This window comes from Oryza glaberrima, chromosome 4, assembly GCF_000147395.1.
Source record: "Oryza glaberrima chromosome 4, OglaRS2, whole genome shotgun sequence".
NCBI lineage: Eukaryota > Viridiplantae > Streptophyta > Magnoliopsida > Poales > Poaceae > Oryza > Oryza glaberrima.
Genome location: NC_068329.1, coordinates 26,779,862 through 26,807,279, shown reverse-complemented (window position 1 = coordinate 26,807,279; position 27,418 = coordinate 26,779,862). Strand labels below are relative to the sequence as shown.

Genomic DNA, 27,418 nt, shown 5'->3' with positions numbered 1-27,418 from the left:
GAAAGAGAGGGGGAGGGAGAGAGAAAAGGGTGAGAAATATAGGCGGAGGAAAAACGGAGGAGGAAACGGCGGCGAGAAATCGAGGAAATCGGGGAGGGGATTGGGCTGGGATTTTGATTCGCGTCGCCTCCTTCGTCCCCCCCGAATCCCATCCCAAATCCCTAATTTCGGTGGCGCCACCGCGGAATTCGGAATCCGAGCACCGGAGTCCAAACCGCTCTGTGTTGGTGTTTATCCCCAAATTTTCTCGTTCGTGTAGGCAATAAAACCTATCTGGTCCAGCCATCCATCGGCTGGAATCTGTGCTCCAGTGCGGATTTAGCTGCCTCTCCACCCTCGCGGATTGACCATCGCCGTCGCGCTAAGCCGGGGGATCGGAGCGTCGGGGATGGCCGCCGCCGCCGCCGTATAGGATGGAGCTGGATTCCTCCGGCGGCTGCTCGGCTGCTCCCGCGGATGGTGTGATCGTTGCGACTGGGGTTGGGTTCGGAGTTGCTGGTGGGTGGTGGTCGGCGGGCGGTAGGAGATCTCCCCGAGCAACTGTAAGAGCTGCCGAATAGCTGGCGGACATGGAGGAGAAGGCGGCGGCGGCGCCGCCGTGGGAGCCTAGCGTGGGCACGGTGTTCCGACGTCTCGCTGGTGCTGGGGATTCGGGGCGGTCGCCGGAGGCGTCCCTCCCCTCCCCCTCGTCCTCGGGCAATGGGGTTGCGACCCGTATAAGCAATCTTCACGGCGTCAAGAGGAAACCGGTACGTCTCATTCTCCTCCTTCCTTGCTATGGTAATGATCCGTTCGGATAATGAGGCTACTCAGAAATGTAGGGAATTAGTGCACTGAAGTAGCTGGATACGGTTCTCTGCGCGGATGTCCAACTGAAAGCTCTAGATTCTTTATCGTTAGAATTCTAGTTAAGTCATATTAGTTGCTGTCACCACACATTTTTCCTGCCCTGCCTGTTCATACATCGAGGAGAGAATGCCATTACCGTACTGATCTTCAGTAGTTGTGTTAGTTTGTGTATACTAAGAATGTTCTGTATGACTCGGTATTCACCTTTTGTCTCTTCAGCTCTTCCCCTAACAAGTGTTTTGTTAAGCATACCAACCATTCCAACATTGAATAACACTAACACGTACCACCGTTCTTATTATTATTGATCTGATATTCCATTTAAGACTTATTCTATCATTCATTTGTTACATTTTCTTTTTCGTATGACTATGGTATGCACCTCAAACCCTGTATGTTTTGTCGTACCATGGTAAGCTGAATCCCCTTTGCTATGCAGTTTGTTGCAAGACTAACGGCAGACATCATTCAAACATTTGTACGATGCAACCCTGCGTTTAAGTACTCAGAGTCACTAAACCCAAAGATCTTTCTGACGAATCCTTCAACCCCAGCTCATAATGATGGACTTGATAATGCGAATTGGGACCTCATATTGTATGTCAACTTGGAATTGGTCAACAGGACATCAAATCGGAGGTTTAACTTTTCTCAGAATTGATGCTAATTCGGTTGTGTTTGATTTGCTTCATCTTTTTGTCCAGTTTTGGAGAGCACTATGCACCAGTAAATTATAGGTCGATTGGTCTAGATTATTAATTCAAGTATCAACAATACACAAATTCATGAGTTGAAAACTGTAATAATGATACTGAATAAAATTCCACACATTGAGAAGTCACTATATGAACTGGTAGTGGTTGAATATACCTTAAATGCTCTTCAAGCTTTCATGATATTTTATCCCATTGCCAATCATGCCAATATAGGAGTATCGTGCAGATAGCCATGGTATGCCAGAGTTTTTACTTCATACCACAAGGGAAGAAATCATCTAGGTTCCTAGTACCGAGTGATGAGGAATCTAAATTTTGTCTTTTGCACTTCCTTCAAGCCTCCAAATTTCTACTGTAACCCTTTAAACAAAATTAAAAGCGCTGATAACCTCTCTAGTCTCCACTGCCCTTCTCGTATGGGAGTTAATTCAGCATCATCAGGACTGTATAACAAACAATCAAATTTTGGAGTAGTTAAAGAATCCTGTCCTGTTTGTCTTTCCTTTGACATCCCCTGTTCTAAATCCCAGGAATGTTGAACATTGTTTAGCATCCCATTGAATTATATGTTCGTTTTTTCTTTATTGTGGTGCTCAGGTTCGTAGTCAAGGAAATGCTTGGCCAAGGAACGTTCGGTCAGGTTGTCAAATGCTTGGACACTGAAACCAATGATTATGTTGCTGTGAAGGTTATTAAAAACCAGCCTGCATTTTACCATCAAGCGCTCGTGGAGGTTTCATTATTGAGAGCGGTATGGTAGTACATCGGGAACTTTATTGTGCTTTCTATCTGCAATAAGTTCATTACTCACCGTTACAATTATGGGTGGTCTTGCAGTTGAATCAAACACATGATCCTGATGACCAGTATAACATTGTCCGTATGCTTGACTATCTCCTATTCCAAAATCACCTGTGTATAGCATTTGAAATGCTTGGTCAAAACCTGTAAGTTAACTTTAGAATTTCTTTTGCTACTATGTTCATCCATTATTTTCTCCCCCACCCCCTCAAACTGCATTATAAACTCCAATATTTTAGGTATGAGCTCTTGAAAAGGAACAGCTTCAGAGGACTGAAAATGAAATTTGTTCGCGCCTTCTCAAAACAGGTGAGATGTCTATCTGTATTATTTATTATATATATAATTAATACTTGTTGCCTGATATTTCTGTTTTATGTTTTCAGATATTGGATGCCATGGTTGTGATGAGAGGCGCTAGGATAATTCACTGTGACCTGAAGCCTGAAAATATCCTGTTAACTCCGAGGTAAATTGCATTGGATTCTGCATAAGTTTAGTTTATTTGGACGAAGCAAGCTGTAGCTTGACAGTTGCACCTTGAATTTTTACAGTGTTACAACAGATGCAGCCGTGAAAGTGATTGATTTTGGTTCAGCATGCTTGGAGGGTAAAACAGTATACTCATACATTCAGGTTTTCTTTCTGGAACTTAGCACACTTCATTTCTAAAATGCTTATTTAATAATATCAGTTAATTGAGAGTCTGACTTCAATTCTTTCCTTCCTTTTTGCTAGAGCCGCTATTACAGATCTCCAGAAGTTATCCTTGGCTATCCGTATCCTATATATCTATTCAATTTTGTTTCATTTCATTACCCATTAGCGTCTTAATCAGCATTTCCTGGTATGCTGTTTCATATCTATCGAATGAGTAATGAATTTTCCTTCAGTGAAGTACCATTGCTCTGGTCTTTCCGAGTGACTTGCTAGAACCTTAACTGTTTACAGTTATAATACTGCAATTGACATGTGGTCATTTGGCTGCATAGTTGCTGAACTATTTTTAGGCCTTCCCTTATTTCCCGGAGCATCAGAATATGATGTGCTCCAGCGCATGGTAAAAATTCTCGGGTAAGGGCTTTACCTGTAACTCTCTTCTAGCTCTGCTGTTTGGCATGCAGTCATTTATGCTTCGTAGAGCATATGCATTTTTCTTAGTGCAATGTTGTTGGTCCATGCATTTAGATCTCTTTCTAGAAATACTGTTATATTGGAGTTCATCATATTATAATGCTTTTACTAATGTAATTTTATTTTCCTTAATTCAATTTCTGTAGGGGTCAACCACCAGATTACATGCTAAGGGAAGCTAAGAACTCAGCAAAGTTTTTTAAACATGTTGGAAGTATTTATCGTGGTAACGAAGTGCATGATGGTATTGGCAGTTCTTACAGATTGTTAACTGAAGAGGAGATTGAAGTGGTAAGCTTGTAATTTCATTTATAGAATCATGATCATTTTTCTTAATTCCATCATAAGCACTATCTTACTATCTATGCCAAATACAGAGGGAGTCTGAAAAGCCAAAGGTAGTGAAATGGTACTTCCCACAACTCAGGCTTGACCAACTCATATGCAGTTACCCTTGGAAAAATTCAGAACTGACAGGTTTGTTTTCTTTGTTTTTTGTGATTTCTCTTTGATTTTTCTGACTTGCACCACTATCATGTGCACTCTTTATTTTGATTCTTGCACCTGTAATTACATTGTTTCAATTAGACCATATTATATTCCTGTGTACTTTTTTCTCTCTGAAAAATGATGTGCTGTTGTCTTGAGTTGTGCAATCAAGGATAACTATTACAATAAGGTATTCTCCTAGAAATGAAAAAGAAAGGAAAGTATGTGTTCCTACAGGAATCAAGGAAATAAAACTACTCACTCCAAACCGAGCTAAACCGGATGCCTTTTTGCACAGGTTTAATGATCGATATGGAATATGAAATTGGGCTTAATGTTTTATAAAATACTCATTAGTTATTATTGTATGGCTCTCCTGAATCTGCAAATTAGAGCTGTTAGAATAAAGCTTGGAAGTTTGATATATGTTCTCAGGTCTTGCATTTTGATTCAGAGACAGAAAAGGCAGAGCGGGTGATACTGGTTGATTTCCTAAAGGGGCTTCTGAAATTTGATCCCAATGAGCGATGGTCGCCATTGCAGGTATGTGCGACGTAGTATGGTTATATTGCATTCACATTTCTGTAAAAGTATAAGGAGCATTTTTTCATTTTCATATTTAACTATTTTTATGCTCAGGTTAAGCTGGTGAATCTTTCATCTAACAGTACCAATAAAATTGGATAGCTTGCACCTATGAACACAATTTATTCTGTATTCTTGCATATTTTTCATTCCAAGGAATCCATATGCATGCGGAAGGACTTGATTGTTATTAAATCTTATTTCAGGCTTCATGTCATCCATTTATAACAGGCGGTTCTTTCACTGGTCCATATGAACCCATACCTGAGACTCCCAAAATTGTGAGTATGGTCTCATCTCAAGCTTAGGTCTCATATTTGATCGAAAATATTGATATCTTTAATGATGATATTCTTCTATGTGGGAGTTAAATTATATCTTAGTTAGGAATAACATATGACTGGCATATTTGTTATCATAATCAAATAAGTTTGCATTGCTACTACTTGCTTTCTGTGGCATATTCCTAGTTTAGGATAAAGAGCCACAGACATTACTGTTATAAACTGATATAGAGTGCTGACTATCAACCTAACCAGTTGCTACACTTTCTGATTCGTCTTTACAATAAATATTTTAGATGATGACAGTTTCTTTCGTGCATGCATTTGATGTGGTGCATTACTTGGTGTGATTTACAAGAAAGCTTTCTAGGCTCTGATGAAAAATTGTTATATACTTATGTTAATTGGGGCATTAATTGTGTGTTCACGTGGCTCTTTTTTCTTAAATCTATTCTGTGTTGAATTTGTGGTGTAGCCAATTGGTCGTGCTGCCGCAGTTGAACACAATCCTGGAGGAGGACACTGGCTAGCCGCAGGCCTATCTCCTCAGGTGATAACTGATAACTACTCTCTCGGGCTGCTACTGAGTTATTTTCATGGCATTTTTTTATCCATACTCTAACGGACATGCCTATATTCTAAAATTTTGTAGGTTGGAAGTGTTAATAGGTCTCTACCACCCAATAATCCCTATCCTCCAAAAATACCTTATTCTTATGGGAGTAGTTATGGAAGCTTTGGTAGCCATGGTAGCTATGTTGGTAATGCTGGTCATGCCAGCAGCTATGGAAGCTTTGGTGATGGCAATGCTGTCAACATGTATTACTCACCATTAGGTCCTGGTTTTAAACAAATTGAGTCTAGTCCAGACGTAAGATTGCGACCCCGTTTCTCACATGATAGAGGGATTCGCTTGAGCCCTGGGAGTACGGGGCCTATGTCTCTTGGTGCCAGTCCATCACAATTTACCCCACCTAACTACCAAATGCAAATCCCATCTAATTCCACTGGGATGCATGGTTCTGGTTCACCTGCAAGTGGAGGCATTCATGGATCCCCATTGGGAAAAACTCCATCCAGTTACAGCAAGAGGAGGGGTTTGCCAATGCCACCTCATGAATATCCATCTCAGCATGGACAAGGACGTCATGGAGATGGTTTCGGTTTTAGTCATTCTGATGCCAATGTTCGAGGACATCCTGTCTACTCCCAGAATTCAATACCAAGTTCTGGTTATTCTAGTTGGAGACCGCAAATTGGTTCCGGTAGTTTTTCCTTGGAGGCTTCTTCTAGTCATGGGCCTTCTCAAACATTTCATTCACACTTTGCTCCTCGTCTGCAAACTCTTGATAATTTATCTGATTCATCAGCGGCATCCACACTTGACAATGCTTATTGGGACCCTTATTTTAGGTGAGGAAATGCATATTCAATTGCTTCTTGTAAAGGTAGTATGAAGATCAATGTTTATGCTGTTCTACCTTGCAGTGATGAGTCACTATTGCATGAAGACAATTCACTGTCAGCTGATTTAAGCAGCAGTCTTCACCTCGGGGATTCAGCTAATCCAACAAGTGGATCCGCCAGAACAGCAAATGTCCAAAGCCACATTTTCATGGGCTCGAACCCTTTACCAGCAGGCGAAAGGTATTCAATGTTCTACATCTGTTAAGGCTTAATTTTTTTTTTTCTCAAAGGCTGGAGCCTAACCATAAAATTTATCACCCTTATTTTATTCACAAGACATTATTTTGAGCTTTGCTCCTAAAGAGTCTTTCAAGTTTCAATTATAGTTGCTCCCTCTGTCCCAAAAAAAGTTAATTTTTCACCCATCCCACAGTATATCATTGCAAAACCAAAAAAAAAAAAAAACTAGAACACCCTCAATTTATCAAATCCCAAATCCCAATGCAATCACTCCCCACTTTATCTACCCCTAATACATTTATCCTTTACTTTCACAAATTCTGATGCAATGGTTACTTAAAAAATGAACTTATTTTGGGATAAATGGGAGGAGTCAAAAATTAACTCAGCCATATTCTTTATAAAGGTATTTTGTTTACTAATAAGTAATGACTACCAATTATCCCTTTTTCTTTTTTCAGTTACAGAGCAGACCATTTTTTTCATGCATCTTCTCGTGGGTCGCTTGGAGGGAATACTCATTCTGCTGTTCCTGTTAACTATGGTGGCTATAACCCTGTAAATCATCCCCAACAAAATCCCCAAATTCGGCATGGGCAACCATATATTCAGCATCGATACAACCAGGCAACTTCAACTCATAATCATCCTAGAGGGAGTCACCACAACAGGCAACCTGCATGGCCCATGGCCGATGGAACGCCCTGGGGTAAACGATCTGTTCCTTTTCTACTTATATCGACTAAATTTTGGAGAAGCAAGTTTCTTGACACCCTAACCTGCAGGAGGAACGAGTGGGCATCCATTTACCACAACTGGGCTACCTTCATCTCTTCCAAGAAAGGATTACGGGAGCATCTTCTAGCGGGGAATTGTGGAGCAGTGCGATTCATTGCTGGCGACATGAATTATTTGTAGTTTCAAACTGGGAGTTGCGTTGCGTTGCCTCAGCCCGTCTGAGTATTCTTTTGCAGTGTTGCTGCACTTGCATTCTTCCATTGGGGGTGGTCCTTTGTCGTACTCACAATTATATGAAGGCATAATGCGATCGATAATTACAGCATCTGTTGTGCCCGTTACCCATACTTCTCCAGAAATTTAGTACCCAGCAGTATCAGTTAGTTACCCAGCAGCTAGGACAGCCAGATCTATCCGTTCTTACGCTTCAGCCCCCCATTATCACGCATGCAGCTTATCTGTTCTTACGCTTCAGCCTCATTATCAAACGCCTGCAGCTGGCTGATTATAAAGTCATAATGCTTATTAGAAAAATAAATTTTATAGGGAAAACTTTTACATATGTGTTTTAGCGACTTGAAAAATAAACTATGATCTGGCTTGATCGTTCGCTCTTCAGTCTATAAGACGTAAACAAAATTTTAATTTTAAATCTGACCTTTAGATGTTTTATTATTATTATTTTTCTTCATCGTAACTTATTTTTCTAGGAATATGCAATTATGCAAATATAAGTCTGAACTTAAGTTTGAATATCTAGGATCTCAATGTGATCATGTGCATTTTAGCTATGGACGCCTGAAGAATAACAAAGTACCCCCCTCAAATTTAGTGGGCTGGGCCGGAAAAGACCTCGACAAAGGAGTAGTGGGCTTTTTTCCATGCGGCTCCCAGTCTGCCAACGTCCCCTCGACCTTAGTACCTTGCAACCTCCTTCGCCGGCGCCGCCGCTAATCCTCTCGCCTCACGCGGCCGCGCCAGAAGTCTCCTCCTCCGAATCTGATCGTTGATTTCCTCCTCCTCCGGTGATTCCCGCGCTCTCCGCCGTTCCTCTTGCTCAGTGTCTCCGGCCGCTGCGAGCGACTACGGCGAGCAGAGATGGCGGGCTCCGGGTACACCCGCCCGCCGCCGCCGCCGCCACTCGGCGAGGGCGCCGCTCCCGCTCCCAGCGCGGCCCTGTACGTGGCCAACTGCGGCCCGGCGGTGGGGCTGACCCACGACGACATCCGCGCGGCCTTCGCCGCCTTCGGGGAGGTCGCGGGGGTCCACGGCGCCGACGGCAGCGGCGTCCGCGTCATCGTCCGGTTCCGCGAGCCCGCCGCCGCGGAGGCCGCGATGTCCGCGCTCCATGGGCGCCCTTGCGCCGGCCTCGCTGGCCGCGTGCTGCACATACGATACTCCGTGCCCGCCAAGCCGAAGGCTCCGGTTGGGGGCTCGCTTCCGGTGGCCACCTCGGCGTCGGAGCTGGGCGTCCCGGGGATTTACTTGGTACCAGATTTCGTGACGGCCGCTGAGGAACAAGTGGGTGGTTTCAGATTTAGAAGTCCTCCGAGCTGCTTATCTTTGATCAAGCGAGATGATATGACCTTCTACATTCGTGTTGAGATTTGACAGTGGTGCATCTGTGCTTCTTCTGCAGGAACTTCTTGCCGCTGTGGATAATAGACCGTGGAAAAGTTTGGCGAAAAGACGAGTTCAGCATTACGGTTTCGAGTTTCTGTATGAAGTAAGTTTGATATTGTAAGTATCCCAGACTGCACAGATGCATAGGAATGGTTTGTGTGATCGTGATATAGACAAACTTTAGTACTTTGTAGCTTCTTCAGAACAAGTTTCATTTTATCATCATATCTTGCACTGAAAGATGTCTCTGCTTTCTATTGTAACGACTGCTCCGCAATAAAGGTTTGATTGGCTTGTGCAGACAAGGAATGTTGACTCAAAGCAGTTCTTAGGTGAATTGCCACCTTTTGTTTCAAAGATTATTGATAAGATCATGTCATTTTCTGGTGCAAATAAATGTACTAGCAAGCTGGTTGATCAATTGACAGTAAGTTTGTAAAAATTGTTTCTGTTTTGGTTTCCATTCAATGTGTTTCATGATCTTAGTTTGGTCCAAGGTCAATGATGGATCTGTGTTCTTAGCTGTCTGTTTGTAACAGCGTTATGTCTTAAAATCAATGTTAGAATTAACCTCTGTATGCTTACAGGTGAATGAATATCCCTGTGGGGTAGGTTTGTCACCACATATAGACACACATTCAGCATTCGAAGAAATGATTTTTAGTCTTTCTTTGGCTGGACCATGCATTATGGAGTTCAGAAAATACCCTAAAGGCAGTTGGCGTGCTCCAAGTATGGTCAGTGGAACTGATAAAGATAGCATTGAAGAGCCACAGTGCATTAGAAAAGCTGTTTTTCTACCTCCTCGATCCATGTTACTGATGTCTGGAGAAGGCCGATATGCTTGGCATCACTATATACCACACCATAAAGTATGCGATGTTTAAGTCAACATATTTTTCTTCTGCTCTGATTACAGAATTGCACACAATAGTTCAACTATTTAGTAATCTTCTTCCTATCACAGAAAGTAACTAATGCCTTTAGTTTTTTTGGGCAAATAGTCTTGGTAATACATTTTTTGCTATGCTTTCCTTAAATTTTATACCAAACAAACACAATTAAAATGTGATCTTTTCTCTTAGATTGATGATGTGGGTGGTCAAGTCATCAAGAGAAATACACGACGGGTTTCCTTTACTTTTCGAAAGGTTTGTCCTATTTTTGTCCACCTCCAACTTTCAAGGTGTTTTCAATTGAATATGGTGTCTTTGACTGATCATGCTAACATTTTTTAGTTGGGTTTGGAAACATCCTAGTTTTACTGAAGTGCCCCCTTGCCTTACCTACACCTTTATTTCTGGGTTGTGATTACAGGTGAGGATGGGTCTTTGCGACTGCGAATATGGCCAGTTTTGTGATTCTCAGAGTAAGTAAGGTCAAGCTGGGATCAAAAGCTAGAACCAGGAACTTTACCTGCTACACCACAACAAAGTGTCGTGCACCCACTAAGGGTCAGGTGAATCAATAGATATTTTAGCAAACCAATGGATCAAGTATCACAGTAGCTCATCATCAACCTGCAAATTCTATAGCTTGTAGCAGACTAATTTTGACTAAAATTCTCAAACGAAGCATGCAGCTTGTCATCCTGCTGCCTGATTTATTACACTGATGTTTTTTTTCCTTTTCCAATTTCATCTGTATGATATTGTTGATCCTCAGATTGGTGATGTTATGGAATTTAATGATAATCATACTTCACTGATGGATTACTTTGTTGGTTTTTTTTTTTCATTTCAATTGAAGTGTACTGGTGTACCTCTGAGCTTTCGGTGTTTGCCACTGGTTTTGTCTAGTGAATGTGCTATCCTTCACTCTCGAACTGTACATTCAGCAGTAACTACTACACATTCACATTGCATATCTTGATGTTAACCATTCCAACAAAGTATGGCTAAAGAAACTTTTGAAGAGAGGCGTACCTCGAGTTTAAAAATGTAGTACATGATTATTACAGAAAACCAATGCAAAATCCTCCTTTGCATTGGCCGTAATCATGTGAGAATAATCTTCATTTAAGATATTGTATGTACGTTCACAACCAAAAAAAATCCCGTTGCCTAATCACGTTGCTCGTTCTATGACAGTACTCACCTATTTCTAGACGATTATAAGCAAATGTAGCTGTACAATTCACCCAGAATCCCTAAGGACGGCGCTGTGCTTGTCAAGATAAGCGTACTAGTGAATACAAGTTACAACCTGGCCACCTGCAAGATTGCAGCTTGCTCTTCATCTGGCACATCATTGGTATCAACCTCATCCATAGATTGATGTCTCGCAGCACAAGTTCACCGTGTGGCCGCCGCATGAGGTTTGTGGGCTAGGTGTCTTTCCAAGTTTCCATCCAGTCAAGTATTACTATGAGGAGCATCAATTCTGATTTCTGAATGAAGATAAATCATGTTAAACTGCAGGTAAAACAGGAGCCTAGTCTGTCAGCGTGAGGTAATCACCACAATAGGATTAGGAATCTCATATCTGCAATCTTGCGTGCCAAAAGGTATTGAAACATGTTAAAGTCTATCCGTACTGTCGGCATCACCATCCAGAATCGAGAACATGTGCTCATTTTCGACATAATTTTGGTCTTTTTCGATAAACTTGTGTTCCAATGCTGCGTTCTGGACTTTAATCCAACTAGAACCTGCTTCTTTCTTCAATCCCCTTGCCCTCATCTCCTTTCTTAGACTATCAGCACTATTCCAGTTACTTTCAGCAGCAAGGACCTGTGACAACAAAACGCTGTAGCCTGCATGACCGTACTGCTTCTCGATGTCAAGCAGCTTCTTGGTCACCAACTTTGCCAACTCTTGCTTGCCCTGAGCTTTGCAGGATGCAAGCAGCGATCCCCAGATGGCAACAAAGTTGCCCTCCTCCCCCAGCCCCTCTATAAACTCGTATGCTTCCTCCACCCTTCCAGCTTTAGCTAACAAGTCTGCAACACAGCAGTGGTGCTGAGGAGTAGCCGAAATTCCAAATGAGTCCATCGACCTGTACAAAGCTAGTCCTTCGTCGACGAGTCCAGAGTAATTACATGCTGAAATCGCAGACAAGAAGGTCACTGCATCAGGCTTCAACCCCTTTTCTTGCATGGAGTTGAAAAGAGCAAGCGCTTTTTTGCCGAAACCATGCTGACCAAGACCAGATATCATTGTCGTATAGGTGACAGTGCTCTTCCCCGTCATGCCACCAAAGACATTTTCTGCTGTAGTGATCTCACCACACTTAGAGTACATGTCAATAAGAGCTGTACCTACGAAGACATTGGTATCCAAACAACGGCGCACAGCAAAACGGTGGATTTGCTTCCCAGAATAAACGCCCCCTCCAACAGGATCACATGCAGGTAGCACCGAAGCAAGTGTCACCGAAGTAGGTTCAAGACCTGCCTCAAGCATTGCCCGGAATACTAAGATTGCCTTTTCAGGCTGTCCACTCTGTGTGTATCCCGCTATCATGGCATTCCAAGTGACTTCATCCCTCTTGGCATTTTTAAAGCTATCAAACACTCTCTGAGCCATTTCTACACGGCCAGATTTTGCATACATGTCTATTAGGTAGCTCTCCAAGCCCTCACCCTCGATACCATGCCTGATAAGATAACCATGTGCTTGTTTACCGATCTGAAGGTCTCCAGTATTTGATGATGCTGACAGAACTGCAGTCAATGTCACAGAATCAGCAGCAAAACCTGATTTCTGCATCTCATAGACGAGCAGCAAGCCTTCCAAGTCAAAATCGTTCTGTATAAAAGCAGTCACCATGGTATTCCAAGTAACAATGTCCTTCTCTGGCAACCGGTCGAAGAGATCAAAGGCAGTTTGGACATTGCCACATCTTGAGTACATCACAACAAGTGCATTACCGAGTATTACAGGCAATGTCCTGTGCATTCCTTTAATCAAATAGCCATGCAGCTGCTGACCCAAGCTAACATCCTGTGACTGTGAGGCAGCTGTGAGGGCCGATAAGAAGGTCACAACATCCAATGGAACCTCTCGGGATCCCAAGATTTTGCTGAAGAGATCAATGGCTTCAGAAAACTGGCCATTCTGTACATACCCAGTGATCATGGTGTTCCAAACCTCGGTGTTCTTCTTGGCAGCATGATCAAACACCCTCCGAGCTGATTGCACATCCCCAAATTCGGAGAACATGTCGATTGCTGAGCTCACAACAAACAGATCGTTGATATACTCTACCCCATACTTCACAAGTAATCCGTAGAGCTGGAATGGCCAGCTTGGATCGTCAGCCACAGCAGCCGGAAATATATTCACGAAGCTGACCGGTGTGGGCCTGAAACCATCTTCTAGCATGCGCACAAACAGCTCCAGGGCTTCCTGGGGACGCCCGGTCTTGACGTACCAGCCGAACAGAGTGTTCCAAGAAACCACGTTCCTCTTAGGCATTGCGTCGAACAGCCTCCGGACGACGTCGACGCGTGCCTCCCGGTACCGCACGCTGGAGGCGTAGAGGTTGAGGAGGGAGTTGCGGAGGACGGCGGTGTCCGGGAGGGAGCGGGCGCGCCGGAGCATGTGCGCGTGGACGGACCTCCCGAGGCGGAGGCGGCGGGAGCGTGCGCAGGCGGTGAGCGCGGCGGAGTAGGTGTAGTGGTCGGAGCGGACCGGCGGGCGCGCGGCGTGGTTGAGGAGAGCGTAGAGGCGGAGCGCCTCCTCCGGGAGCGCGCGGGCGGCGTAGGCGATGAGGAGCGTGTTGCAGAGCAGCGTCGGTGGCGGCCGGGGAAGCGCCTCGAGGAGCAGCCGCCGCGCGTGGTCCAGCCGCCCCTGCTTGCACAGCTTCTTCACCTGCGACGCCGCCGTCGCCGCTGCCGGCTGCGCGTTCCTCCTCCCGCCGCCTCCGCCATTGGTGGCGGTGGTCGCCGCGGCGGTGGGTGGGAGCGAGACGGCGCAGCGAGGAGAGGACATGAGAGGTTGGCGCGGCGCCTCGCGGTGACGACGACGACGACGACTCGCTCCCTGCAGCTTCCGCTCATCCGAGTCATCTCCTCATCTCTTCCGTTGCTTCGCGGGCGCCACAGACGATTCGATGGCAGAAGCGTCTTTCCGCACTCCGCTTTCCATATTCGGCAGAACCGTTGCCTGCCTCCCTCCACCTGGATCTGGACCGTTCATATCGAATCTAACGGCCAATAGCCAATATGGGGGTGTTTAGATCAGAGGCGTAAAGTATTGGCGTGTCACATCGGTTATTTTGTAGGGTATCACACGGGGTATTCGGGCATTAATAAAAAAACTAATTACATAATCCTTCAGTAAACTGCGAGACGAATTTATTAAGCCTAATTAATCCGTCATTAGTAAATGTTTACTGTAGTACCACATTGTCAAATCATAGAGCAATTAGGCTTAAAAGATTTGTCTCATAAACTAGTCGCAATCTGTATAATTAGTTATTTTTTCATTCTATATTTAATACTTTATGCAGGTATTCAAGCGTTCGATGTGATAGGGTGAAAAATTTTGAGGTGGGATCTAAACATGGCCTATTATATGTGCCTTGGCCTTGGGTCAATTCCGCGCATCTATTACAGGCCTATTCCTTGGTTTCGGTTAGCATGTTTTTTAAACTACTAAACAATATATTTCGTATTAAAAATAATTTTTTAGAAGTTATTTTAAAATATTAAGATAAATATGGTTTTAACTTTGTAATAACTTAAAATCAATTAATCATGCACCAATGGTTTGGTTCGAACTTAATTTTCATCTAAAGTAGAATCCAACACCACTATGCGGTCCAATTTCTGCTAGGTGTGCCAACGGCAACACGTTTTACAGGCAAATCTGCAAGGTTACTGCATCTGTTCCTTTGTTGGGTTCTCATTAGAGATGAACAGAGAAATTTTGAGCTTACTGAACTATATGTTTATGATTCATCGTCGACAAAGGCATAGAAACAGAATGGAGAAGAATTGAAGAAATCGTGGGTAACAGTAACACCTCTCTATGGCTCTATCTATAGACTAATCCCTTATTGCTTCACTTGATATTTAACAACACAATACTAGAATTTAACAGAAGTTTTCAGGTCGAATTGCTTAATCATCATCACGGTTCTTGCAGGTTGGGTTGCAGGGATAAGGGCAATCAATCCTCCGGGACACTTCCCGATCGTGGAACCAGTCTCCTACTGCTTTACCAATTTGCTGCAAACACGTAGAAATAGTTCATATTATAGTCAGTAGCTAACTTGTGAGTTGGCTTTGCAAACTTTTTTTCTGCATCTATTCTGTTCTAGTTATGTTCTGAATTCGGATGAAACTGTTCAGCATTTGAGACAAACTTACCGTCTTCTCAACTACAGGAGAACCTTGAGCGAGCCATGTATCCTGGGACCCAGATTGGCAGTGGGCATAGCATGAGTCTATGAATATGCTCAAATTGGCTGGGGACTGCTCTGGTTTAGGAAGAGCTGCCAGAAAATCTGTCCTGAAATCTGTGCCGAAAATGAAGTGAATTAGATAAACAAAAAAAAAAGATTAACTCGTGTAGTGGAATGATGGTTGTAACTTGTACCCAAAAAAAAAAAACTCACTTTGCAAGGTTGTGAGCTGGCTTGAGGAGCAAGCTGTTATATCAAGCTTGCATTTGGCCCAAGTCTTCTTTTTGTCAGCGGCACTAGGTGCTAGGACGTTCTTGATCTGCAATTAAATTCAAATATATTAAGGTGCTGGTTTGTTACTTGTCTTCTCATAAATTCAGGGTCAGTTGGTGCTATCTATCTTAAATGAAGTGATTAAACTTCAAGACTCAAGCTTACATACTGCAGAGAAATACTACCCCTCCGTTTAAACTACTTGTTGTTTTAGCTGTCCTAAGACAACTATTTCTAACTTTGATAATCAATTTCTAAAAACGTATATAGTTTAATATCATAAGATTTATGTTTTTAGTTTCACCATGAGAAATACTATCGTAATATATACTCCTAATCATATGGTGTTTATGTATATGAGTTTCTACAAATTGATGGTCAAAATTAGAAATTTTAACTTAGGACAAAGCTAAAATGGTAAGTAATTTGAAACGGAGAGTACAATTTTACAGTACTGGTAGAAGCTGGGAAATTTACCTGCCATGCGTCATATGCTGCATTAAGTATGAACAACGGTGTGCGCAATGTTGGCACTACATTCTGCGGGAAGAAACACTGCAGTTGTTTCCGAAAATTAGCACAAATTCAACGAGGAATCAAGAGTGTTTATCCCAGTTAAGTGCCCAAAGGCCAAAACTGACCAGATCAGGGGACATCTTTGACGTACATGAAGATGGTAAATTTTTAGCCGATCCCTGCAAGAGAGTAAAGAAAGGTCATTAATCTGCAAAACTGCACTCAATTATATTATTGGATAAGTTCTGTTAATCTTCATGAAAAGACTGCCCCCAGACTTCTTTCCAGGACACTGAATTTAACTATACAGCTTGGTCGTTTGTAAATCCAAGCATTAGGTAATCTGGATTACAGACACTATAAGTTCACAAATCAACATACATGTAGATTTACGACATCCTTGTAGAATGTTCTGACAAAATCATTCCCGGTGATATCCTTTCTGCATTGACAATAACAATACTCATTCTATTAAGATAAAAATAAATCAGAGAATAATTTATGGATTAATGAAAGGACAAGTTCAGAACCAAATGACACTTACCCATCAACAAAAAAACCAGCATCAGAAAAGCACTTCACATTTGCAGTTGCTGGAAGCAGATCTCGGAATTGGTCACAGTGCAGTATGGCAGCCAGACCTCCAGCCGAGCAACCAGAAAGAAGAGCCTGGAATGGTTTGCAATATTTCATCCCTTATGATCATAAAGATTTAAGCTTTATGCAGGAAGATGGCGCAATGCAACGAGAGCAGTAGGAATTGTGCATGCAATTCTACATTAATTGTAGTCAAATTCCAAATTGATGTTACTAGTAACAATATATTAGCATGCTACTACTAGTAGTTGTCAGCAGTCAGCACTGAACATACATTTTGTGCTTTGCTCATCCCCTTTGCTAGTAGATCTTCAATGATGGCATTCCAAACTCTGGCCCCTCTGAAATGGAGGTTCGTCGACTATATTGCAAAAATGGGGTTAATCTCAATTCTACGACATAACTGAATGTACAATCCACAGGTCTAGGAATTTACAGTTTCTACTGTTTCAATGTCGCCAGTAAATGATGAGCCATCACAATATCTGACCTTTATCCTGTTCCAGTTATAGAAATCTGCGTAATGAGAAATAACACAATAAAGTTTAACTTCAGGTATGCAAAGGCATATGTGTTGAAAAATGTTAAGAGCACACTGTTATAGGCTTCTATCATGTCTTGATGTACTGCTATAGGCTTCACTGCATTTCTTCTTTTAATTGTCATAATTAAGTACGGTTATCGCGGATACAGAAATGCATCAACCTACTATCTAAATAACATTTGGATGGCCTTTCTTCCTCCGTCATCCCGGCAAAAGAAAAAGGAAAAAAGAAAAGATAGAAATGCTGAGTGGTACAAACTGCAAAGTGCACATGAGACATGGCATGTGACATACCAGGATTGTTTCTCTGGTTGCCACCTATTATCCCTGAAAACGATAGTGGCCTCATAAATTTGGAAGAGCCCCTGAAGTTACCCTGCCTGACAGAACACTCTTGGGCATTCCTGCACCAACCTCCTCCCTTCCAAAGCGAGTAGAAGAAAATGTTACCTCAATTATCCAAATGTACAATCTAAATAAATATAAGACGCATTTTGTTCTGTTAAGAAAATTTTTTAATAAAAATTACTCTATTAGGATATAATTCTTGTGACTTAATTTTTTTTTGGAACGTTCTTGTGACATAAAATTGATTCGTGTTTACAGAGGTAGTACCAATTTAGAGATTAGTTACCTCCATATGAACCAGCCAGTTGTTGGCACCAGAGCCAGAACCAGGAGAGAAGTGGTAAACCGGTGGGCTCCCATCCAGGCAAACTGCACCAATACAAACCAAGGACCAAAAAAGAAAAATAAAATAAAATCTAACCATGGCTCACAAAAAAAAAATCAAGAATGGAATTCTCATTTTGTTTTTCTGCATAGGCAATGCTGCGAGGTGGGAAGAATTAACAGAAGCTACATTTGCACCTGCTCCTGTGCTCACTGCACTCTTCAGGAACACCATGTCCACATCGCCCGCCTTAGCTGACGACGCCACCACGAGACCTAGCACCAACACCATAGCTGCCCGGCTCAGCCATTCGCCGGACGAAGCAGCCATTCTGCAAAGACAACGTTCTTCCCTTCCTATCAAACATCCCAAGAAGCAGAAAGAGACACACAGCAGAATAGATCAGCAGGATGCAGGGAAGAACACATACGCGAGCGTACTGGAGAAGAAGACGGAGAATATGACTGAGAGAAGGTGAGCCTCAGGTTGAGAATGAGACGCTCGTCCTGTCACCACAGCTGGGAGGGAGGGAGTGGCATAAATGGTGGCAGCGTGTTGTGCTGTGAAGAGGGAGGGAGGGAGGGAGGAAGCAATAAAGGGGAGGGAGGAGAGAGCAGGGTGCCGACAGTAACGGGGCATCAAGCAAAGTATATATGGATGGCTCTCAAAGCAAACTCCCTTAGCACCCTGGCTAGCAAATCTGAAATAGTAACTCTTTATCATGAGCTTTAATGCCTCCCAGCTGGAGTAGTATCTTATCTCAGCATCTGCATAGCAAGGACACATTCTTTGCCCGCTCCCTGAATCCACAAGCATCGCATCGTAACTAGCTCATCAGATGGTAAATCTTGGTTGGCTTCTTGCATGTACACACACAAAAAAAACACATCTACTGTGATGTCACAGATGAACTGAGGTATTGCAAGGTTGCCTCGTACTGTTCCATATTTGGAGCCATGGAGTGGCCGGAGAAAAAACTGAAACCGCGGTCGTGAGGTGTGGCGCTCACGTGAAGATCCAGCTGCTCGCTCGTGTCGTGTGGCGAGAGGAACCATCCAAAACGCCTTGTCCTGTCCATGAAACAGCCAACGTACGTCCTGGTTTGCCCCCAAGGAATTCCACACCGACATTCCGGATTAATTCCGGCGATGAACTGATGCGAAAGCACGCGTTTTCGGGTACTTGAGCCTGAGCCGTAGACGATGGTTTTGCGTTGCTGCGAGCGTAAACAGGAAGACACTGCTGCTGCTAGTAAAGCTAGAAGCAGTGTGGCAATGTGTGCCAATGTCTGCACTGCTCGTGGCTCGTCGGTGAAGAATAGTGGCAGTTCGACACCACGCGGGATCGTGGCATGGTTGGCCCATCAACCATGTGCGACCGCGCGCCCACCGCCCATGGATCGTCCGCGCCGCCGCACCCGCCGGCGGTGGGGGTGGCCGCCGCGATCAGCTGGGCAGACACGCCGCCAAATGAGTAACCCATCAGCCCACCACCTCGTGAATGGTCCGGTTGTGCATCGCCCCTGCCAGCATGGGCCGCACCAACACCGTTACACATTCACCAACGGAAAAGGTTCACTTGTCCCTCATCTTGGGGTCGAGTTCCGATCGCATCCCTCAACTTTCCTCTTCTCTTCTCTTTTGTAAGCTTTGTACTATTATTAGAATACTCTTCTTTATATATTTATGGTATTGAAATACTTTCCGAGTATACGAATGCCAGCTTTACATTATGTTCATGTTATACTGAATATATTGCTAGCTTATATGGGAGATGCATTGGTGCAGGTATAATGTTTGCTTATGCAATTACTCTATGTCATGACGATGATATTATAGTAGTATCTGGTAGTTTAGGCGTGGTGTCTAGATTATGGGATATCATTATTTGGGGTTATATGCTGCGGATGAGAGGTGGGCCGCTGATGGTGACAGCTCAGTACGGATATTCCTCCGCGCGTATATATAATCCTAAGTTAATTTCCTGGGGAGGGTATTCCTCCGTATTTAGCCCCGGTTGTATGGTCATGACGGGCTGTCGTAAGGAACTCGGTAGTCAGGGGTGGCTTCTTAATGTACTAGGAGGGTATCAGATAGAGGGTATCAACCCCAAAACAAGTTATAACACATCTTTCATCTCTCAAAACCAGTACAAATATGGTTCAAAATGCTTTGGACAACATTTTTGGCTGATATGGCACCATATGACATTGTTGATTTGGTTTTCACCTGATGTAGTATCTATATGACGATTACATGGCATAACAATCAATCAATAAATAAAGCTATTGGGTCCCCACATGTCATTCACTAGGAAAATAAGAAAAAAGACTTAGACCGACATGTCATCCATTCCTACTTTCTTTCCTCTTTATCCTCTGTATCCTCTCTTCGGTCGGCCCCCTCCCCCCTCCCTACCCCCCTGACAGCCTCACCCAGTCAGCCAAGACAGTGGCACCGATAATAGAGAGAAGCGGGTGCCCATATGGTGGCCATGGTCGGCCATCCCCGCTGCCGCCCCCTCGATATCCATTCGCGTCATCGTCAACACTATTAGCATCCAGCGTGATTGTCGCCCCTCCCGCCTCCTCCTTCTCCGTCCCGGTGTCGGCATCAACCTCCCTCTCCTCCTTTCTCTCTAGCGGCACGGCGGTACATGCAGGTCGAGGAAGTCGAGCAGGCGTCAGTTGATGGTGCCGACGCAACGGGTGCATCTGCGAGGTTGAGGGGAGCGGTGTTCTGGCAGAGGGTGAGGTGTTGGGGCTCAGGATTTTGTGCCAACCGGCTCCAACAGAGGCCCACGCGCATGGAGATGGAGTGGATCTGGCGACGCAATTGCTAGAGGAGTGGGCATGGTTGGGGGGGAACGGATCTAGCGGCGGTGGAGTCGCTAAGGGCTCAAGCTCCGGCCAACTGTCGATTGTAACAACCTATCCTCAAGAACCGCATAGCCCAGCTCACCCGACGGGTGAGCCCAATTACGCATACCAACCACTTACACCTTTTGTTCTCGTTTTGTGTAAAAGAGGTAACACTGGGGTGTACATACGGTTGCTAAGGTTGCAACCTACATCGTACATAGCTTCCTTTGACGCAATAGCATGGGGGTGGATGACCAAGATAGAGCCGTTGCTCTGGTAGCTTCGGCGACAGGACCCGAGGAAGGGCAAGTAGCGCGGCAGCTGATGGTGAATGACAGAAGCACGAGGCGGACGACCGGGATGGAGCCGTTGCTATCGTACCTCCGGTGGCAGGCCTTGAGGGAGGGCGAGCGGTGCGGCGGTCAGCATCAAGCTTCTCTACCTAGTTGAAAGAAGGCCTCTTTTCTGCTATTGCGCTCCTTCTCCGCGCGTACACAAGTCCACAAAGAGAGAGGAGAGGAGGGAGGGAGAATGGAGGAGTAGAGATAGGTCCCACCGACATACGGGCCCTACATTTTTTAATGCTGACTAGGGTTCCATGATAGCCAAAACCACTGAAAAACTGCTACGACCTTCATCCCAAAATAAGCGCAGCCATGAATTTCCGTGCTCAAGTTTGATCGTTCATCTTATTTGAATTTTTTTATAATTAGTATTTTTATTGTAATTAGATTATAAAATATGAATAGTACTTTATGCGTGAATTATATTTTTTAATTTTTTCAAAAAAAATTAAATAAGACGGACGATCAAATTTAGACATGGAAACTCGTGACTGTGCTTATTTTGGGACGGAGGGAGTAAGAGATCTAATTTACACTGGTTTTAATAGTTGATGGATGCGAAAACGGTCGGAAGTGGTCAAAAACGGTACATTATTTTATTATTTTTTTCGAAAACGAACGGAAACGGTGGGAAATTTCCATATTTATGAATTCATCTATTTAGTGTCAACTTCAATGCCACGCTGACAGAAATTAAAAAAAACTAAATTTTAAAAACGGTAACCATCGGTAAAATTATTATTATTATATTAGTTTTGCGGAAATGGTATCGGTACGGTTAGAAAATTTCCGTACCGTTTTCACCCCTATCTATAACCGGTTTTGTGGTTGGATGAAGAAAACTCATCCAATACTTGCGGGACGAAAAGTGGACTTTTTCCTTCACCAACGAGAAATCCGACCCGCCCAACGAGGCAGCGCACGCCCAAATGCCCAATCCAGAAACCGATGAGAAAACAACGAGGGAGGGAGAGAGAAGAAGCAGCAACTGGCGCAGTGGAGACTGGAGAGGCACAGCAACGGCAGCGCGGGGGTCGCGCGGGTCCATCGGATCGGGAGCGCGCGGCGAGGCAGGCGGGGTCGCCACCACCTGTCGCGACGCGACCGCGGGGGGCGCGCGTCTCCTTCCTTCCTCCCCTCACCTCACGCTGCCTCCCTCCCATCCCCTTCGCCCTCCTGTCCGCCTCGCTCCCCGCTCCCTCTCGCTCTCGCTCTCGCTCTCGCCCTCTCGCCACCGATCCATCCGCCCCCGTGGCGCGCCGCCCATGTCGTCGTCGGTGTCCTCCGTGCGCCTCCCGCTGCGGGCGGCTCCTCCCCTCTACGGCCGCCGCGAGTGGAGGGCCGATGGGGCCCGGGCGCCGTCTCCCGCGCTCGTCGCCGTGAAGCCGCTGTCGTGCAGGGCGCCCGCGTCGTACCGCTCCGCGCTGCTCCTCCACCGCCGCCGCCGGTACGCGCTGCCCCCGGTTGCCGCCACCGCCACCTCCAAGCCCGTCCTCAAGGTACGCGCGCGTGTGCTCGTCCTGGCTGGCGTCTCTTCGCTCTCGGCATTGGCGGGGCAAATCGTGAGTAGTGTGGGTTGGCACGCGCGTAGGACCCGAAGAAGTATCAGGAATGGGACTCTCTGACGGCCAAGTTCGCCGGCGCCGCCAATGTCCCCTTCCTCCTCCTGCAGCTTCCCCAGATCATCCTCAACGCCCGTAACCTCCTCGCCGGCAACAAAACCGCGCTCTTCGCCGTCCCATGGCTCGTACGTGTCACCTCACCTTCAATCCCCTCCACATTTTCCCCCATTTGTTGATCTGTTTGTTGATTTTGTGCCTCAGGGGATGCTCACCGGGCTGCTCGGGAACCTGTCGCTGCTGTCCTATTTCGCTAAGAAGAAGGAGACGGGGGCGGTCATCGTGCAGACCTTGGGCGTCATCTCCACCTATGTAGTCATTGCCCAGCTCGCCATGGCAGAGTCCATGCCATTGCCACAGTTCGTGGCCACTTCAGCCGTTGTGGCCGCTGGGCTGCTCCTGAACTTCCTCAATTACTTTGGGTGGCTCCCGGGAACACTCTGGCTGCTGTGGGAGGATTTCATCACAATAGGTGGCCTTGCAGTGCTTCCTCAGGTGAGAATGGCCGTCCTGCTGTGTCACGTTACAGATTCAGCTTCTGCTTCTGCTGCTGCTGCTGCTATGCGTAACAGTGTTAATTTTTAAGAGCATTTTCGAACTGTAAAAGCCACTCCAATTTTAAGTGTGGCTCTGCCTCCCTCTTTGATTATGAAATGATTATGCAGGTTATGTGGTCAACATTTGTCCCCTTCATCCCCAATAGCTTACTGCCTGGCATAATCTCTGGTTCTTTGGCTGCCACAGCTGTCATAATGGTACGAGACACTCTTACCTTAAGGATTGTTTTGATCAAAGCTTTTTTTAACGAAATCTTGTTCAAAGTTTCATGTGTGTTTGCTCTACTACCATCTCCATGCCTTGAGAAAGAAAAATAGAGTTTTAAGTAATTTAGCTGTCCAAGGTAAATTTGGGGAGGAAATAACTATAGAATAAGCCCTCCACTTCATCTCCACATTTTCTTTAGGTAATTGTTGAAAAAACTTGCACATATAACACCGAGGTGGATTAGATATTTACTATTAGGTATAAAAGGTGTGAGTATATAAGGAAATCTTTGTGTAAAAGTGGTTGCATAACCAATAGTTATTTAGAGAAAAGGCCGACAGCCCTGCTTTTTTATAGCAAGCAATGTGGTTGCATGACCAATAGTGAAGTTCAGTTCCATATTAGGATGCAATTTACCTAAAGTTTTTTTTAGTATACTATCTGTTAGCTTTATGTCTATTGTTAGCAGGGCACTAATATCGCTTCCATGATTTATGTAGTACTTGTTTTTTTTTTAATTTGCCTTTTATTTGTGCAAATCTAAAGATGCCAATTGCTTCATAAGGAAAAACTTTGGTCAATAAGATTGGTAGAGCACCATAACACTCTACCTAGAAGAATGCAAGTGTATATTTTGCTCTGCATATGTCTGTATTTCTCGATGATTAACGAAAATTAAGACTAAGTATGTTGTACTCTCATGACGTAATGCCCCTATTTAACCATATTTGCTCCAATCTTGTGTTATCTCTTGATTTCTTTTGGTACACTAAATTCAGGCAAGAATGGGAAAGCTTTCTAAGGGAGGGATTAACTTTGTTGGATCATTATCTGGCTGGACGGCCACACTTCTCTTCATGTGGATGCCAGTTGCGCAGATGGTATTCAAACTTTCACACTTGTAGCACTTAGAATCACCTAACGCCAAGACACTAAAAATATGTTTCGTGGGTTTGTGCAGTGGACAAATTACCTCAACCCAAGTAACATCAAAGGGTTGTCAGCTTTCACTATGTTGCTTGCAATGATTGGAAATGGACTTATGATTCCTCGTGCTGTATTTATCAGAGATCTCATGTGGTATGCTGTTTATCTTCAACCTTGGATACTCCTTTTTTAAAAACTAGTATGGTGGCCCGCGCAGATTGCGCGGCTAGCATCATTATATTTTCTCTCATATAATAGCATATATGTTTTCTCAATGTATTATTCAAATATATTAAAATGACAACACAATTTTAAATTTTGTACTAACTTTACGAAACTACTAATGTGTAATATTCATATTGTATTTTATATACGTGTTAGTTATTAATTATTTTTAATATCAAATTTTAGTTATTTATAAATTATATTCCTATATGGACTCTAGACTCGTCTTTTAATATTTCTTTTTTTTTATTCTGAATTTTCGTTATCTGTAAATTGTATTTCTATATAGACTCTAGGCTCTTCTTCCAATATTATTTATTTTTAATTCTGAATTTTTATTATTTCTAATGTATTTCTATGTGGACTCTAAACTTATCTTTCAATATTCTTTAATTTTTAATTTCGAATTTCAGTTACTTCTAAATTGTATTCCTATATTGACTTTAGACTCTTGTTCCCATGTTTTTTTAATTTCGAATTTTAGTTATTTGTAAATTGTATTTTTATACGAACTCTAAACTCTACTTTTAATTTTATTATGTTTATTCCAAATTTTAGTTAGTTTTAGATTCCTATATGGACTCTATACTCTACTTCTAATATTCCTTATTTTCAATTCCGAATTTCTATTATTTCTTAATTGTATTCCTATATGTACTCTATACTCTACTTCTAATATTCGTTATTTTTAATTCCGAATTTCTATTATTTCCTTAATTGTATTTCTATATGGACTCTAGTCTCCTCTTCCAATATTACTTATTTTTTAATTCCGAATTTCAACTATTTCTAAATTGTATTTCTATATGAACTATGTTTTCTTTTTCTCCATTTAATATGAGAATTTCTAGGCCGTGAGAGCGAACATGGAGGCTCCTTTTTCTACTCCTTTAATAAGTTAATAGATTCATGCACTGCTCTTGGGAAAAGTATGAAATAAAATCAATTTCTATTGTAAAAAAATCACATGGAACCTGCTTTCTATTTGATCAACAAATATAATCAAGATGTTCCTAATCACATCCTTACCGGTCCAAGAGTTGTTGCCCGGTGAAGAGACTTACAGCCTATAGTTTTATCACATATGGGATTGTTGAGCCTGCTTTATGACATTGTATCTGAACCAGGAGCTCTTAGTGAATGAAACACTAGTCTGTAGGACCTTCTAACTTATATAGGAAACTTCTGCTGTACATGAGATGAAGTCATAGGGCAAGACCAATAATGGCTAACCAGGCAATCAAGTGTTTTCCATGTACAAAGCTTTGTAAAAATCCTCCCACAGTGTCCTGTTCATTAAAATCTTCAGAGTGCATCAGACATGATAACTTGGATGTTTATTTCCTGAAACTGGGACTGGAAAAACTATCAACAATTACATTCATAAGTTCGAGTGCGATCTCATTTTATGATAAACTATGTATTTCTTTCTGATGTTCTCTTGCTGTTCACCCTTGTTCCTTCTTTTTTTTTCTTTTTCTGTTGTACTGCATTCTTACATGGCCCTTGATCATTGATACCTTCGATGAATTTAGGTTCACTGGTTCTGCCTGGGCATCTTTCCTACAGGGTTGGGGTAACTTGGCCTGCATGTACTGGTATGTTTTTCACAGCTATGACAGACCTGATTTACCATATGAGTTTTTTGACTGTAACTCCAACAAGAATGTCTAACCCCTGAACTTTATATTCTACTTTCAGCTTCGATAGCATCAGCAGAGAATCTTTCTTGGCAACAACATTTGGACTTCTTCTGTGGCTAGGTTTCCTTTCTTCTCAACTCAAGTTTATTTCTTCATAAAGAAAAGATTCAGTCAAAATCCAAATATCTCCACCTCAAACATTTCAGCATTTCTTTGACGAGCAATCGTAGTTAAATGCACAACTGAATTGTTTGATGAGCTACTAATCTGCAGGGTTGGACTTCTAATCATATGCACATTTGCTTTTGTTGTTTTCCCAGGATTTACTCTCTGGAGAGATACCATTGCCCATGGCAACAGCTCACCCGTGACTTCTTTGAAGGAACTTCTTTTCGGAAAGTGAATAGAACTCCATTATGTCCATATTCAGCAGCAAACTGCTGCCAGGCAGGAAGCTCTCCTACAATAATTAATGGTGACCGGCAAGAACCTGTTCGACATTGGCATTATTGAGGTGAAGCACTCTGGTCGACAACCTATTGTCGTGGTGAAACTGGAACCTCCCAGCTTGCTGCTTGCAGAAAGTGGCATGTGCTCCTACAGAAATTACCAGGTGGCCAGCTTGTGCATCTGGCAGAGAAGGGTACAGTGTGTAGCTTTTCTTCTTTTTTTTTTTTGTAAGAAAGAACTTTATGTTTCTCCTCTTGAATAAGACTGTCAGGTCATGCTGGTATGGGAAAATGCAAACCACTGGCCATTGGGTCATTGGTGATGTCCAGCAGCTTCAGCCGATTCGATTCCTGGTGATTTATGCTTTCTTGATTATTTTTTATGGTGCAATGTTGAACTGTTGGTCTTTGTATCATTGAATTATTATTGCTTTGATGCAGAATATTTTTTTGGGTTTCTTTGAAAAAAATATATTCTTTTGGTAAACCGAAGAATGCCCTGCTCACGGGAGGCAAGTGGATGGACGGCTACGAGATAGGGCCCGGTCCAATCCAGCTTAAAGCCCATGAGTACTAACTAATTACTTAATACTCTCTCCGTTTGAAAATAAGATATTCTTGTTTTCCACAAAGTCAAACATTTATTTTTTTTACTGATAATTAAACTCAACATTAACTCTCTCCGTTTTATATTGTAAAGTCGCTTTGACTTTTTTCTAAAGTGAGCTTATAGAAAAATATAACAACTCTTACTATCTTACTCTCT

The 27,418-nt window shown here is 43.3% G+C and overlaps 5 protein-coding genes across 6 annotated transcripts; 3 read left to right on the top strand and 2 right to left on the bottom strand.

The window, feature by feature from the left end:
- On the top strand, nucleotides 1-7,618 carry LOC127769468 (dual specificity protein kinase YAK1 homolog). Its single transcript, XM_052295054.1, has 18 exons — nucleotides 1-749; nucleotides 1,289-1,488; nucleotides 2,163-2,316; nucleotides 2,403-2,512; nucleotides 2,606-2,675; nucleotides 2,753-2,835; nucleotides 2,921-3,002; nucleotides 3,105-3,145; nucleotides 3,318-3,440; nucleotides 3,647-3,791; nucleotides 3,878-3,977; nucleotides 4,444-4,532; nucleotides 4,781-4,855; nucleotides 5,334-5,408; nucleotides 5,511-6,271; nucleotides 6,347-6,505; nucleotides 6,967-7,214; nucleotides 7,291-7,618. Exons 1-18 carry the CDS (start codon nucleotides 570-572, stop codon nucleotides 7,368-7,370), a joined length of 2,775 nt encoding a protein of 924 aa, XP_052151014.1. The 5' UTR covers nucleotides 1-569; the 3' UTR covers nucleotides 7,371-7,618.
- Nucleotides 7,619-8,064: 446 nt separating this feature from the next.
- On the top strand, nucleotides 8,065-10,563 carry LOC127769470 (alkylated DNA repair protein ALKBH8 homolog). 2 transcript variants are annotated; one of them, XM_052295056.1, is made up of 6 exons: nucleotides 8,086-8,764; nucleotides 8,883-8,969; nucleotides 9,168-9,293; nucleotides 9,454-9,738; nucleotides 9,952-10,017; nucleotides 10,184-10,563. In XM_052295056.1, the coding sequence occupies exons 1-6, from the start codon at nucleotides 8,342-8,344 to the stop codon at nucleotides 10,241-10,243; spliced, it is 1,047 nt and encodes a 348-aa protein (XP_052151016.1). In that variant the 5' UTR covers nucleotides 8,086-8,341; the 3' UTR covers nucleotides 10,244-10,563. The 2 variants fall into 2 exon arrangements, with proteins under 2 accessions (XP_052151017.1, XP_052151016.1); XM_052295057.1 differs by lacking the exon at nucleotides 9,454-9,738 and having other exon boundaries at nucleotides 8,065-8,764; nucleotides 10,184-10,419.
- A 319-nt stretch (nucleotides 10,564-10,882) lies between these two features.
- LOC127769469 (pentatricopeptide repeat-containing protein At3g22150, chloroplastic) lies at nucleotides 10,883-13,952 on the bottom strand. Its single transcript, XM_052295055.1, has one exon. The coding sequence runs from the start codon at nucleotides 13,798-13,800 to the stop codon at nucleotides 11,386-11,388; it is 2,415 nt and encodes an 804-aa protein (XP_052151015.1). The 5' UTR covers nucleotides 13,801-13,952; the 3' UTR covers nucleotides 10,883-11,385.
- Nucleotides 13,953-14,592: 640 nt separating this feature from the next.
- On the bottom strand, nucleotides 14,593-18,474 carry LOC127769594 (pectin acetylesterase 7-like). Its single transcript, XM_052295187.1, has 13 exons — nucleotides 18,251-18,474; nucleotides 18,018-18,151; nucleotides 17,782-17,864; nucleotides 17,442-17,568; nucleotides 17,040-17,119; nucleotides 16,878-16,964; nucleotides 16,551-16,675; nucleotides 16,388-16,448; nucleotides 16,132-16,185; nucleotides 15,968-16,045; nucleotides 15,431-15,536; nucleotides 15,183-15,331; nucleotides 14,593-15,041 (listed from the first exon to the last, which is right to left on the bottom strand). Exons 1-13 carry the CDS (start codon nucleotides 18,457-18,459, stop codon nucleotides 14,934-14,936), a joined length of 1,401 nt encoding a protein of 466 aa, XP_052151147.1. The 5' UTR covers nucleotides 18,460-18,474; the 3' UTR covers nucleotides 14,593-14,933.
- Nucleotides 18,475-22,048: 3,574 nt separating this feature from the next.
- LOC127769628 (maltose excess protein 1-like, chloroplastic) lies at nucleotides 22,049-27,073 on the top strand. The gene is made up of 9 exons (XM_052295228.1): nucleotides 22,049-22,523; nucleotides 22,616-22,771; nucleotides 22,848-23,138; nucleotides 23,309-23,398; nucleotides 24,188-24,289; nucleotides 24,370-24,488; nucleotides 26,096-26,158; nucleotides 26,262-26,323; nucleotides 26,524-27,073. Exons 1-9 carry the CDS (start codon nucleotides 22,290-22,292, stop codon nucleotides 26,604-26,606), a joined length of 1,200 nt encoding a protein of 399 aa, XP_052151188.1. The 5' UTR covers nucleotides 22,049-22,289; the 3' UTR covers nucleotides 26,607-27,073.
- Nucleotides 27,074-27,418: the final 345 nt, after the last annotated feature.

Coding starts and splice junctions, on each gene's coding strand:
- LOC127769470 (XM_052295056.1), top strand. CDS start 8,342: ATGGCGGGCTCCGGGTACACCCGCCCGCCGCCGCCGCCGCCACTCGGC. Junction 8,765..8,882: donor TGACGGCCGCTGAGGAACAA/GTGGGTGGTTTC, acceptor CTTCTTCTGCAG/GAACTTCTTGCCGCTGTGGA. Junction 9,294..9,453: donor AGCTGGTTGATCAATTGACA/GTAAGTTTGTAA, acceptor GTATGCTTACAG/GTGAATGAATATCCCTGTGG.
- LOC127769469 (XM_052295055.1), bottom strand. CDS start 13,800: ATGTCCTCTCCTCGCTGCGCCGTCTCGCTCCCACCCACCGCCGCGGCG.
- LOC127769594 (XM_052295187.1), bottom strand. CDS start 18,459: ATGCCCCGTTACTGTCGGCACCCTGCTCTCTCCTCCCTCCCCTTTATT. Junction 16,965..17,039: donor ACATTGAAACAGTAGAAACT/GTAAATTCCTAG, acceptor TTTGCAATATAG/TCGACGAACCTCCATTTCAG. Junction 15,537..15,967: donor CAGCATATGACGCATGGCAG/GTAAATTTCCCA, acceptor ATTTAATTGCAG/ATCAAGAACGTCCTAGCACC.
- LOC127769468 (XM_052295054.1), top strand. CDS start 570: ATGGAGGAGAAGGCGGCGGCGGCGCCGCCGTGGGAGCCTAGCGTGGGC. Junction 3,003..3,104: donor CAGTATACTCATACATTCAG/GTTTTCTTTCTG, acceptor CCTTTTTGCTAG/AGCCGCTATTACAGATCTCC. Junction 3,441..3,646: donor CGCATGGTAAAAATTCTCGG/GTAAGGGCTTTA, acceptor CAATTTCTGTAG/GGGTCAACCACCAGATTACA.
- LOC127769628 (XM_052295228.1), top strand. CDS start 22,290: ATGTCGTCGTCGGTGTCCTCCGTGCGCCTCCCGCTGCGGGCGGCTCCT. Junction 23,399..24,187: donor CTGCCACAGCTGTCATAATG/GTACGAGACACT, acceptor CACTAAATTCAG/GCAAGAATGGGAAAGCTTTC. Junction 24,290..24,369: donor GGATGCCAGTTGCGCAGATG/GTATTCAAACTT, acceptor GGGTTTGTGCAG/TGGACAAATTACCTCAACCC.